The sequence below is a fragment of the Podarcis vaucheri genome (genome assembly GCF_965113315.1).
Source record: "Podarcis vaucheri genome assembly, chromosome: 13".
Taxonomy (NCBI): Eukaryota; Metazoa; Chordata; class Lepidosauria; order Squamata; family Lacertidae; genus Podarcis; species Podarcis vaucheri.
In genome coordinates this window covers 15578600-15591468 of record NC_138751.1, presented here as the reverse complement: position 1 = coordinate 15591468, position 12869 = coordinate 15578600, and the positions used below count along the sequence as shown (strand labels likewise).

At 50.1% G+C, this 12869-nt stretch overlaps 1 protein-coding gene across 2 annotated transcripts; it reads left to right on the top strand.

Annotated features, from left to right (window-relative positions):
- Positions 1-366: 366 nt before the first annotated feature.
- Positions 367-11662, top strand: LOC309517115 (uncharacterized protein). 2 transcript variants are annotated; one of them, XM_082196171.1, is made up of 5 exons: positions 367-712; positions 3824-5067; positions 5601-5727; positions 6510-6623; positions 8886-11662. In XM_082196171.1, exons 2-5 carry the CDS (start codon positions 3946-3948, stop codon positions 10376-10378), a joined length of 2856 nt encoding a protein of 951 aa, XP_082052297.1. In that variant the 5' UTR covers positions 367-712; positions 3824-3945; the 3' UTR covers positions 10379-11662. The 2 variants fall into 2 exon arrangements, with proteins under 2 accessions (XP_082052297.1, XP_082052298.1); XM_082196172.1 differs by lacking the exon at positions 367-712 and adding an exon at positions 2786-2863.
- The last annotated feature ends 1207 nt before the right edge of the window (positions 11663-12869 follow it).

Below are 12869 nucleotides of genomic sequence, written 5' to 3'. Positions count from 1 at the left end.
TGGAAAAGGCCTTCCTTTACTGAGAGAGGAGAGTGTCTCTCTTGCAAGATGGCATCAGCCACATTGTTTTGCGAGTCACTTTCTTTCTCATCCAACCCACCCCCCAATAAAATTGTTCTACTCCTGAAGTTCAACTTTTCAACTGATTCTCCCCCTTAGTTCAATCGATTGTTGCAACTGATCGTTGGCAAGTAATCTCCCTCTCTGACTGCAAAGTGGTCTGCCCCCTTAACTTGGGAGAAAGCCCTCTCGAACGCAATAGGCCCTCCTTCCGAGTAAACACCCCTGGCCTGAGGTACACGGTTGCACCCTCTGCAGGGCTCAGGGTTGCAATGCAATGCAATGCAATGCAATGCAATGGGGGTGGGTGGATCTTTGCAGGCAAACCAGCCCCCTTATCAGATCAGGCCGGGCAAGGAATAGTTAACCCTACCCACTCTCTTCCTACTGACCCCCCCCCGCCCCAATATCGCGCCCGTCTCCACGTGAAAAGACGGAAGGGGAGGGCAGGCAGCGCTTCGTCGGGAGGGGCTCGCGGCAGCGCGGGCTGTTCGCTCATTTCCTGAGGGGTGGGGGTCCGACCGGTGCTCGGAGGGGGAGAGAGAAGGGTGGGCTTGCTCTTGCCCGCGAGAGACACCCCCCCCATCCTCCCCACGGAAGAGTCTCGAGCTCTCAGCTGCGGAGGAGGCGCCGTGATCATCATTTGGAACAGGTAAAAAAGACGGGGTAAACGCGCAGCGGCAGGAGTGAATGGGGGGGGCTGCCTGGCTGGGTAGGTGGGGACGACGACACCAGGGCTCTGCTCTCCCTCTCCGTGCATAGGGATTTCCGACTGGGGAGACGAAAGGGGGGGGGCAGTTTGCTTTTTGTACATGCTTCCCCCACCCCGCGCGCCCCGTGGGAGGAGAACCCAGGAGTCCGGATCTTCGCCTCCCTCTCTCCCTGCAACGCCCCCCTTGCCCTCACTCCGGGCACGGCGTGGGAGGAGAACCCAGGAGTCCGGGTCCTCGCCTCCCTCTCTCCCTCCCTGCAACGCCCCCCTTGCCCCACTCCGGGCACGGCGTGGGAGGAGAACCCAGGAGTCCGGGTCCTCGCCTCCCTCTCTCCCTCCCTGCAACGCCCCACTCCGGGCACGGCGTGGGAGGAGAACCCAGGAGTCCGGGTCCTCGTCTCCCTCTCTCCCACCCTGCAACGCCCCCTTTGCCCCACTCCGGGCACGGCGTGGGAGGAGAACCCAGGAGTCCGGGTCCTCGCCTCCCTCTCTCCCACCCTGCAACGCCCAACTCCGGGCACGGCGTGGGAGGAGATCCCAGGAGTCCGGGTCCTCGTCTCCCTCTCTCCCACCCTGCAACGCCCCCTTTGCCCCACTCCGGGCACGGCGTGGGAGGAGAACCCAGGAGTCCGGGTCCTCGCCTCCCTCTCTCCCTCCCTGCAACGCCCCCCCTTGCCCCACTCCGGGCACGGTGTGGGAGGAGAACCCAGGAGTCCGGGTCCTCGGCTCCCTCTCTCCCTCCCTGCAACGCCCCCCCTTGCCCCACTCCGGGCACGGCGTGGGAGGAGATCCCAGGAGTCCGGGTCCTCGTCTCCCTCTCTCCCACCCTGCAACGCCCCCTTTGCCCCACTCCGGGCACGGCGTGGGAGGAGAACCCAGGAGTCCGGGTCCTCGCCTCCCTCTCTCCCTCCCTGCAACGCCCCCCTCGCATCGAGCAAGTTCCCAGCCTCGTGGAGACGGAGGGGAGGTACAGGCGTCGCTGCCTTTTAACCCAAACAGCAGCCCCGCCCCCTTGCTTCCCTCCCACAGCTGGGGAGGGCGGAGGGAACTCGGGCGTCCTGGCATCTCCCTCCCTCCCTCGGCTTTAACCTATCCATCCCTCCTTCAAGAGGAAGCTTAGGAGTCCTGCTGATACCTCTTGCACGCCCCTCCATTCCTTCCAGCCTCGGGTTCTGCTTCCTCCGACTGGGGTTGGGAGGCAATCCGGCGACCCTCCCCATTTTGGAGCCCGGCCATTTCACCTTTCACTTTCCTTTCTGACTTGCGAGCCGCTGCAACAGCCTCCCAATAAGGGGGAGATTTACTCACATGTCGACTGCGATGATACTGGGAGAGGATCCCGGCTGAAATCCTGGAGCTGCCAGTCAGTGTCTACAATATTGAGCTTGATGGTCTGCCTGAATAGAAGGCAGTTTCCTGTGTTCCTTTTGTGTGTCTGTAAATTTGTTTATTTGGTTTTCAGACCAAAGTTTTACAATCACATATCCAATATACAACATAAAATCCATCAACTTGATCTGCCATTCTTCTCTGGTAGGGACTTTATCTTCTTTCCATCTCCGGGCCAGTAACAGCCACACATCTGTGGTCGCATACATAGTCTTTTCTGCTCCCTTGGGATTTTGGCACTGAAGATTCCTAAAAGAAAGGCTCCAGGTTTTTTAGAAAAAGTTATTTTAAACATTTTTTTTCAACTCATTATATATCATTTCCCAAAATTCTTTTACTACCTTACATTTCTACCACATATGATAAAAGGTGCCTTCTTTTTCCTTACATTTCCAACATACATTCGACCCTGTTTTATACATTTTTGCTAAAAAATTTTTTGCTAATTTACTGGGAGTTAAATACCAACAGTTTCTTGTGTTCCTAATCAGACGATGAGCAGTAGCGCCTGCTCCTCTTTTAACAGCAAATGGAATTGGAGCTATTAGCAGGTCTCATAATACTCTTCTGTTCTTCTGCAAACAGTTTCCTAACCTTTGACAGTTGATGGCATAGCCCAGGTTCCAGGTTCTTTGCTTCTGTAGATGGAGCAGGCTGCTCAGTGATACAGATCTCCTCTTCCTAATCTGCCCCTTGCATTTGGTGTGTGCCCCTGTCCTTTCCCTGTTTCGTTTGATTGGGCAAATGTTCTAGGACCCTCCAAGCTCAAGTCCCAAACTGGTTGCGTTGATGCTGGAACTAACCACGGGACAGGATTCCATCCCATATCAGTTGCCGTGTAAATAGTGCACCTGTGTAAATTCCTGTGATTTCCTGCCATTTTGGAGCTGGAGTGACCACGGAAAGCCCTTTACACATCATTATGAACTGGAAGCTTTTTATTTTTATGCTGTGATTCCTACATTGCAGGGGGTTGGACTAGATGAGCCTTGGAGTACCTCCCAACTATACGACTCCATGATTCTATGAATAAAAACTACGTACATTCATACCGAGGGCTTTCTCGGTAGTGGCGCCCGCCCTGTGGAACGCCATCCCATCAGATGTCAAGGAAATAAACAACTATCTGACTTTTAGAAGACATCTGAAGGCAGCCCTGTTTAGGGAAGTTTTTAATGTTTGATGGTTTACTGCGCTTTTAATATTCTTTTGGGAGCTGCCCAGAGTGGCTGGGGAGACCCAGCCAGATGGGCGGGGTATAAATAATAAAAAACCATATTTTCCCGTGTATAAGACGCCCCCATGTATAAGACGCTCCCTATTTTTTGAGCCCAAAATTAAATAATTGCAACATTCCATGTATAAGACAACCCCCAGTTTTAAACTTTAAAAAAATCGGGGGGAAATATAGTCTGATACACGGAAAAATAACATCATCATCATTATTTTGCAGTGGGAAGTCAGACTGGGAAACCAATTTAGTTTTCGACCAGAAGTGCCAACAAATGCAATGATATTGTGTGTTTCTAGTCTCTATTTCTGTAGTGGCAGGTGACTTTTCTGTTTGAGTTCTCTTGTCTTCTGTCTAAGGGTGAAATGTTTAAGTACCCCCCCATACCTATGTTTTTTAACCATATAACATTTACTTTTTCCACCTCTCAGCTGCCTGGCTTCCTTCAAACTCGCCACTGTCAGGAGATGGCTGTTCATACACCAAATATAAATTGAGGCTCCAGAACGTGGGATAACCGCCACCACCCATCCTTCTGGAAGCCGGCTGAACTATGACCACCAAGGAAGGTGACTCATCAGCTACTTGGGTTCTCCGCTTCCCTTCCCCATTAGAACCAGGGGTCCAAATCAGTGTCGAAATGGAGGAGACCTCGCCTCCCATTGGGACCATCAAGGAGATCCTCAAGCGCTCTCGCTCCCGCAAGGACCGGATGGATCCGCATGAAGCTACTGTGAAGCCTCAGTGTTGGGAAGTCCGGCAACAGGTGATTCTCCCCACTCCAGAAGAGGAGGCATCTAAGGTAGATGCACCTGAGGTGATGCTGGAGGATAAAATTGAGACTTCTGTGGTCTCTTTTGAAAACACCTCTGACTCCAAAGAAGAGAGGGGGACCAAAACGGAAGTGATGGTCAGCCCGGATTGCGTGATTACTATCGAAGAGGAGGAGGTTGACCCTGAAAAGCAGGAGTCACAAGAACCTGAGTTTGTGTCAGATGATGATGACATTGAGGCCTGTGTGGTGTCTTCTGAAAAAGGTTCTCAAGAGGAAGAGGAGACCCAGCCTAAGATCATAGATGGAGGGAGCGTTGAGGATTTCGTTGAGTCTCTTGAACACACAGGTCTCCCTAGAGTAGAAAAGGCCACCCAGACCGAACCGACACAGAGGGACAGTGCTGAGAGCTGCGAGGCCTCTATCCAGAAGGCAGCCAACTCCAAAGAGGAAGAGCTAATGGAATCTGAGGTGGCATCTAAGGAGGGTGGCAAGGCCAGTCGGGCTTCTCCAGAGAAACCAGACGACCCTAGAGGAGGAGGAGGAGGAGAAACACAAGAGGCTTGCAACAGCCCAGAACGTCAGGAGGCCATCTTGGGAGAAGGTGGCATCGCCATGGAGACTGCCCGCCAGGGTTTCCGGTGGTTTCGCTACCAGGAAGCTGAGGACCCGCGGAAAGCTTACGGGCAGCTGTGGGAACTTTGCCGCCTTTGGCTGAAGCCGGAGAGCCGCAGCAAGGAGCAGATTCTGGAGCTGCTGGTCCTGGAGCAATTCCTGGCCATTTTGCCTCAGGAAATTCAGAGCTGGGTGTGGCAGCAGCACCCAGAGACGTGTGCGCAGGCTGTGGACCTGGTGGAAAACTTCCTGACAGGCCTTTCTCTGCTTCAGAGACATGGGAAAAAGGTGAGGTACCCCATATAGGGATCGCATGTGGGTTAGCCATGAGGCATGGGGTGGTTTTTTTTTGGGGGGGAGGGGGGTTTACAACAGGCATTTTCAAAGCTGTGATCCACTTTTCATGCATGACAAATATAAATGGCCAATAAATGCAGCCTAGGGTTGTGTATTCAGATTCACCTCTGCTTCTCCCTTCACACGATATTAATCATGTGGGGAAAGGAATGCTTGGAGGAGGTCAGATCCCAAGTCATTTCAGGGGAGCCATGAGTACCAAAAATGGGAAAAATCAAGTGATTAAACTCACAAATATATTTAGGGTTAGTGCAGGGGAGAGACAAAGTAATAATGACTTTATGGAAAAAAGGAGTTGGTTTATTTCCTATTGGAATGCAGTTTCGCAAACATAAGTTGAATAATTTTGGGGGAAATTTTCTTCATATTTATACTGCTTCTCTGGTTAAAAGTATATATTTATAGTAGTATTTTTTCCTGCTGTGTGCATGTGCTTTAAAACAATTTTTTTTGCATTGTTTCAGGCACTGGTGACCTTTGAAGAGGTGGGTGTGTCTTTTTTTGAGGAAGAATGGAGATTCCTGGATGAAACTCAGAGGCAGATCTACCGGGAGGTCATGCTAGAGAATTATGAGAATGTCCGGTCACTGGGTGAGAACTGAATGTCGGTAGAGTCGTTGGTGAAGGATCTCTGAATCAGCTTGGCTGCTCCATTGTTTACATTCATGGTGGGGAGGTGTTGCCAAGCCTTTGTCCTATCAAAAATGACGAAGTTGTAGCCTTCGGAGGGGCTGCTAGCTCGACTTGACTGCTAAATGTAGTGGTGCTCTCCTTTGGATTACAGTTGATTTATTAACTGCATTCTAAACCACCATCTCAGAGCCATTTACAGATGGGTCATCTGTTGAGTAGAAACAGAGTTATAAATCTTTCATCCTTAGCTGCTCTCTGCATAGATTAACATACTTTATTTCATGGCTTCCTGCTCTGGAACACCATCCAAACGTTCAGGATACAATCAAAAAGGAAAATGCAAATACAAAATTTTAACAACTTTTAATGATATTAAATGTGATTGGCTCGATTTGAAGGTCCCTGCAGTGACATTTAGGCGTCCCAAGGTTATCACAAGTTAACGATTCCGCACTGTGTTTCGTTATCATAGATTGGAATATTTTGTTAATGAATAAAGGTTTACGGATGTGGAGGGAAAAGGGCAAGGAAGGGTTAAGTTGTCCTGCACCAGCAACTGGTGAAGTGAGAGTGACTCAGCAAGCCTGTTAGAGTGACTCAGCAGAATCTAAAGTGTAAATACACTTGTGTTTGAAGCAAGGTTGCCCTTGGCCCCTGCCTGTTTCTTTTCATTATTATTATTAAAAAATCTGTTCTTCTTTAAAATATTTTTTATTTTGTTTCTCTTCTCCACTTTGCAGGATTTCCAACTCAAAAACCAGATCTGATCTCCAAGATGGAAAGTAGCAAGAACCCGGTTCCATGTTTCCAAGATCTCCAGGAGTCAAAAAAAGGAGTCCCACCAAGAGACGCTGGTGAGAAAACAACTCCCCTTGATGTTACTGGTTTTTATTCTGCATTCAGATTTGAAAGCTTTCACTTCTGTTTATTTGGACACAGCTTACAGTGTTGTCCAAACTCAGTAAACCATGGTTAATCTTAACCATGGTTTGTTAGAAACAATCTAAGCTTAAGTCATGATTTATAACTCTGGTTTCTTTCAACAAAACACAGTTGTATTCAGAAGGTGGTGGACTCTCCTTCATTAGAGGCTAGACTGGTTATCAGGGAGGTTGTAGCAGAGGCCAGATGGCCAACCTATCAGGGAGGTTGTAGTAGTGGCTCTCCTGCATCTGCAGGAGGTTGGGCTAGATGACATTTGAGGCCCCTCTCAACTCTAAGATTCTATGAAGCAACTCCTCTCAAGTCCTAAACATTGATTCTGAGAAAGATACAACTGCTTGAGAACCCGTTTGTCAGGAAGACGTACGACTTGCCTTCATAATAATATTAATAATATCTTTATTGTCATTGCCCCCTTCGGGGACAACGAAATTACTTGACTGTTCCATAAAAACACTAATTAAACAATACAGTATAATACAGCAAGGGAGATTAGATGACTTTCAAAGTCCGGGCTTCCCATTCAGGGCCGAGATCTCTCTGGAGAAGAAGCTGTTCTTAAGACGGCTCGTTCTTGTCTTCATCGTCCTGTATCTCCGTCCCGACACCAAGAGCTCGAAGAGACAGTGACCAAGATGCGATGGATCTTTTACTATGTCCAGTGCCTTCCTATGGCACCTTGTGGCATAAATCTGCTCTAAGGTGGAGAGTGGGCAGCCAACAATGCTCTCTGTTGCCTTAACAACCCTGCACCCATAATGGGTCCCATAAGGGGTGCACATCACAACACTGCAGTGCAGACTTTGGCCATTGTGGTGTAGTGGTTAAGAGCAGTGGACTTGTAATCTGGTGAACTGGGTTCGCATCCCTGCTCCTCCACATGCAGCTGCTGGGTGACCTTGGGCCAGTCACACTTCTCTGAAGTCTCTCAGCCCCACTCACCTCACAGAGTGTTTGTTGTGGGGGAGGAAGGGAAAGGAGAATGTTAGCCGCTTTGAGACTCCTGAAGGGGAGTGATAAAGCGGGATATCAAATCCAAATTCTTCTTCTTCTTCTTCTTCTTCTTCTTCTTCTTCTTCTTCTTCTTCTTCTTCTTCTCCCCTGACCCTGGTGGAGATGCTGGAGGAAGTTTGAGAGCTGGCCAGGAACCCACAGGGCTAGTGTGCTGGCTTATGCCCTGGGGCAGGGACATTTAAATTCAATTACTCTTTAGGATCATTGGTGGTGTTGAAATCTGCTGGGGAGTAAGGAGCATTTTCCTTCTCTTCCCCCGAGGCCTCAACTTCCAGGTAGGGCTAAACCCAGACAAACATCTACCTTACAAAGTCATGGGGGACACGGGGACAAATAGAAGAAGACGCCTTCACCCTGGTTTGGTTCCCCTTTATCACATACACAGCCCGACAAGACAACAATAAGAATCCCCCAACAGCATACGAATCAATCTGGATAACCTGATTAAAAAATATACACTCACAGCCCACTCACACACAAAAACAAATCTTACTACAGCCAGCCAAAGACAACCAGCCACACCCTCAGCCACATGCAGCCTCTCTCACCACCAAGGAAATAACAAATGAATAGTAAGAGAACCCATACAAGTAACGCTGCCACAAAAACCCACACATACACTAAGTAGAAGAATAGAAGCATAACGACCCCACCCCACTTGCCACTCCCCCCCTCTTCCCCTCTTTTTCTTCTTCCTGCTTGTTTAAACCAATTCATAAACCAAGAACTTATGCATTCACCACTAATAATGAAACCTATGTTGTAGATATTTTCCTGCATTTATTATGCTATTTTTGTGATACACAAGTGACATGAGAAAACTTGGTATACTTATTTGTATAACATTATTCCTGCTTATAAAACCCAATTAAAAAAATAAAGTCGTGGGGGAAAGAAGGTACACTCTCTTTGAACTTAGCTTTGTACTTAGTTTTTCACACATGGCGCCTCCAGTTTGGCTTTATTTTTGTTAAGTAAATCATGACACGGTGTCATGTGTCTCGTGTTGTTGTAATGACCTAATTTTAAGACCTGCTACGGAACAGGTGATTTGTTATAAGGTCCTGATAAGTAAAACCACAGAATTCAAAGAGGGTTTACTTCCTTTTTCCTATGACTGCATAATCCTTCCCCATCCTTCTCTCTCTTCCCTTTTCCAGAAGATGCTGAGCTCTTGAGCGAGTCTGACTGTGAGGAGCTGTTGACCTGGAAGGAAGAGAAAGCGGACAGCCCTCCGGTTGTGCCGAGAACCAGAAGCGGTCTCAGAAGCGGTCTCAGAAGCGCGGACAGGGCTGTCAAAAGCGGCCCTCCCAGCACGGACAGCAGCAGGCCCCGCTGGTTTCGGACGGAACCACGATTCACGTGCCCCGACTGCGGCAAGACGTTCCCTTGGCAATCCGCTTTGGCTCGGCACCAGCTCTCGCACGCCAGGGACAAGCCGTACCGGTGCTTGAGCTGCCCCAAGAGCTTCGCCCAGCGCTCAAATCTGGCCCGGCACCGCTGCCCCCACCCCGGGGACCCCTCCTGCAAGTGCCCCGAGTGCGGGAAGCGCTTCTGCGACCGCCACAAGCTGGCCCGCCACCTGAAGACCCACTCGGGCGAGCGGCCATACCGCTGCGACGTGTGCGGGCGCAGCTTCTGCCTCAGCTCCAACCTGCAGCAGCACCGCTGCGTGCACACGGGCGAGCGCCCCCACAGCTGCCCCGAGTGCGGGAGAGGCTTCAGCCGACGCTCCAACCTCACCCAGCACCTCCGGGTGCACCAGCTGCAGTGGCGGCAGCAAGGAGGGACCGGCGGGGAACTCCGCGCGGGAGACGCCGAGCTCGGACCAGGCTCGGACCTTTGCGAGGAGGAATGGGAATACGAGTGGATCGCAGACGGGCAGGGTGGCGAGCAGGCAGATGACGCGCTCCCTGCTGGAAATAGTCAGGGCGACCCAGGCTTGGAGCTCCAGCAGGAGGACAAGGAGATCCTAGAGCTCGGTGTTGGGGATTCTGAGCATGGGTGGGACGCGGAGCTCCACAGCGGCAAAATTATGGAGCACCGGCCTGGGATCCCTGGGGACCAGCGGAGCTTGCAGCTGTGTGCTGGAAACTGCGAGAGCGAGGAAATAGTGGAGCTGCGCGTAGGGGATGGTGAGGAGCACAGATGGATTGAGGAGGAGGAAGATGCCGATTGTCTTCTTGTCAGCGACAGAGGGCCCCTCTGCTCTGACAACCGGAAGAGCTATCCCTGTCTGGAGCCCGCCAACCAAACCTCGCTGGAAGGCAGCGAGGTCCCCCAGTGCAATGACAGTGGGCGGACGTTCACCTGCAACTCCAGCCTTTCCCGCCACCAGCGGATCCATGCCACGCAGCACCACCACCCGCTGCCCAGCCTGCTGGCCCTGCGCCAGCTCACGCACACCTTGGGGCAGCCCCACGCCTGCCCCGACTGCCCCAAGAGCTTCAGCTACCGATCCAAGCTGCTGCGCCACCAGACCGTGCACACGGGCAAGCGCTCTTTCCAGTGCAGCGAGTGTGGGAAAAACTACAGGGACCGTTCGACGCTCCGCCGGCACCAGCGCTTCCACAGCAAGCCGGAGGCCTTGGGCCCGGCTCCCGTGTGGGATGCCTCTCCTTACTCGCGTGACCCCGTGGTGATGATTTTATGAGCGGGAACGCCATGCAAATTCCACTGTGGGAAGCGACCGCTTTCTGATGGGACCCTGGGACCCTAGATTTTGATGAGCCGCTTTTGCATTAGCTGGCTGAACAGTTTGTTCTGACCATGATCTTGAGGGCAGTGACTGCTGGAAAATTCCAGCTTGGAGTTATTTGGAGAAAGGGTTGGGAAAAGAAGGGGTGCACGCCATTGCGGATGGGCGGCTGTGAGCCCAGAGATCCAAATAGCCCCCGCTTGCAAATATTCAGGGTTGTAGCTTACTCTTAAAGATTTGTTCAAGCCTACATCCAGAAAGGGGACTTGGGATTTCAAGGGGAGCCATATGGGGGGCGCTTACAGTCTTTAGGTTTCTGCTCGGTTTCATAGGGCACCTCAAACAATGAGTGTTATGAACAGATAAAAGCTTAGAACAACCCAAGGGACAAGCTAGCGCTTCCCACTTGCTGGAACAAAGCAACTTCCTGGTGCCGGTCACTTTGGAACAGGTATTCAGGAGCTAGAGCAGGCATAGGCAAACTCAGCCCTCCAGATGTTTTGGGACTACAACTCCCATCACCCCTGACCACTGGTCCTGTTAGCTAGGGATGATGGGAGTTGTAGTCTCAAAACATCTGGAGGGCCGAGTTTGCCTATGCCTGAGCTAGAGGGTTCATCTCCAGGGCCACAACCATGGTCCCCATCCTAAGGACCAATGACATGGCAAGCCTGTTTCTGGACTGTACCATATCGGCCTGCAAGATGCTTGTGTGTGTTTAAATCTTTCAGTATTTGGTGGAGGCGAATCTCTTGCACACAGAAAGCCAGGAGGGCTGGGGGCAGGGAGCATTGTTTTCGTACCTTTCTCCCTGACATGCCGGGGAATTGTGTTGTTTTACTCCCTACAGGGAGCTGTGTAACCCTTCCAGCAGTCTGAAGTGGTACAGCCCAGAAACAGAACTCCCAAACTTAAGAGTTCTAAGGGTTCAGGGTCAACACAATGCCTCTTTTATTGGAGGTTCAACCAGTCACTTCCTGGCTGTAATTTTTCACCCTCCAGCTTACCTCCAAGGCTCTCTCCTCAGTTCTCAAGCATGGTCCGTTGCAGTGACTTGGTTGAGAGATGGCTAATGGCAGCGTCTTGTACATGTTAAGTTTTTTTGTCTGCTGTGAACTCTCCGCCGTGGTTTTCCATTGGGCAGGGAAGGTGGCAATACCTACTGGGAGATTCAGCATCATGGGGAGAGTTTTGCGCTGCTTGATTGTACATTTGGAAAATAAAATATATTTTCCTTTTTTGTTTCCTTAGTTTTCCTGGCTTAATCCATTGAACTATTTTTATTTTTATTTTTTTGATCTGTAACACATACAACCTCTTTCCATCTGGTGCCCAAAGCGATGAAAGTGTTACTCTTCCATTTCTGGCAGCACAGAGTTCCAATCATAACCTTTAGGGCAATTGTCTGGCTTACGGGATTTGCTTTGTTTTCGACTGGTCCTGCGTGCCCCACCTCCTGGAGCCAGGTGTGAAGCAGTGGCTCATTTGGGCAAATATCTGTGAAGAATTAAGGACCAGGGTGCCTATGAGCATGCGCTATAAGCCCAGGAATTGCTGAACCATTCGTGGAACCAAGCACACAAGTTCGTTTCTGGTTTCCCCCCAAAGTGTTCCTTTTTAACAACCCAGTTTGCTTCGAATAATAATAATAGAGGGAGGCTTTTTTGTTTTTGCTTTTTAAAAGACAATTGGGAGACAGAATCCCTTTGCCAATGTACTGCAAGTTTCCCAGAGTTGTATGAATGGTTGAGGGTCTATGTATTATCTACCTACTCTAGACCACATACTGGCAATTATGTTTCTCGAAGGTTTATAGAAATCAATGTTACTAGCAGTCGTAGGACCTGGAGGCTGATCTCGCAGAGATGGACTAGGGGCCGCTGCTCCTAAATCTGACAGGTAAACCTTTATTAACAGGTGAAGTAGACAAAACTTGAAAGTTGAAAAAGGTGTTAGTTTGTTAGAAGTTAAAAATCCCAAAAAGTTTTTAAAAAGCTAAAACCTTCCTTGAAAGCATCCAAAATATTTTAAAACATGGGTAAGCTTTAGAGTCCAACAGAACTCTTCTTCATCAGGCTGGATTCTTGCTGCTGGCAAACAGAATAAGCAGGAAGGTGGGTCTGGGGTCTCTTCCAGAGCCTTGAAAGGGGAATGCATCCCAAATAAGGATGTACTCTGTGAGGAAATTGCTGAACTACTTTCTGCCCACCTCCTCCAGCTCCATATTTAAGGACATTTCTCTCTGCACCCTGGCAAATAGGCTTTTTGTTAAAAGTTAACGTGTTTGCGGCAGTTAGGTTGGCCCTGGCCCATGAAATCCCCTTTCTGCTCCATTACTCGGATAGCATGCAAATCCAAAACTTCCAAAACCTTCCACCAGGGTGTGCCTGGTGTTTATTGTTTAATCAAGTGTGTCCTTATCCGTGCAGGTAACTGATTACCAGTA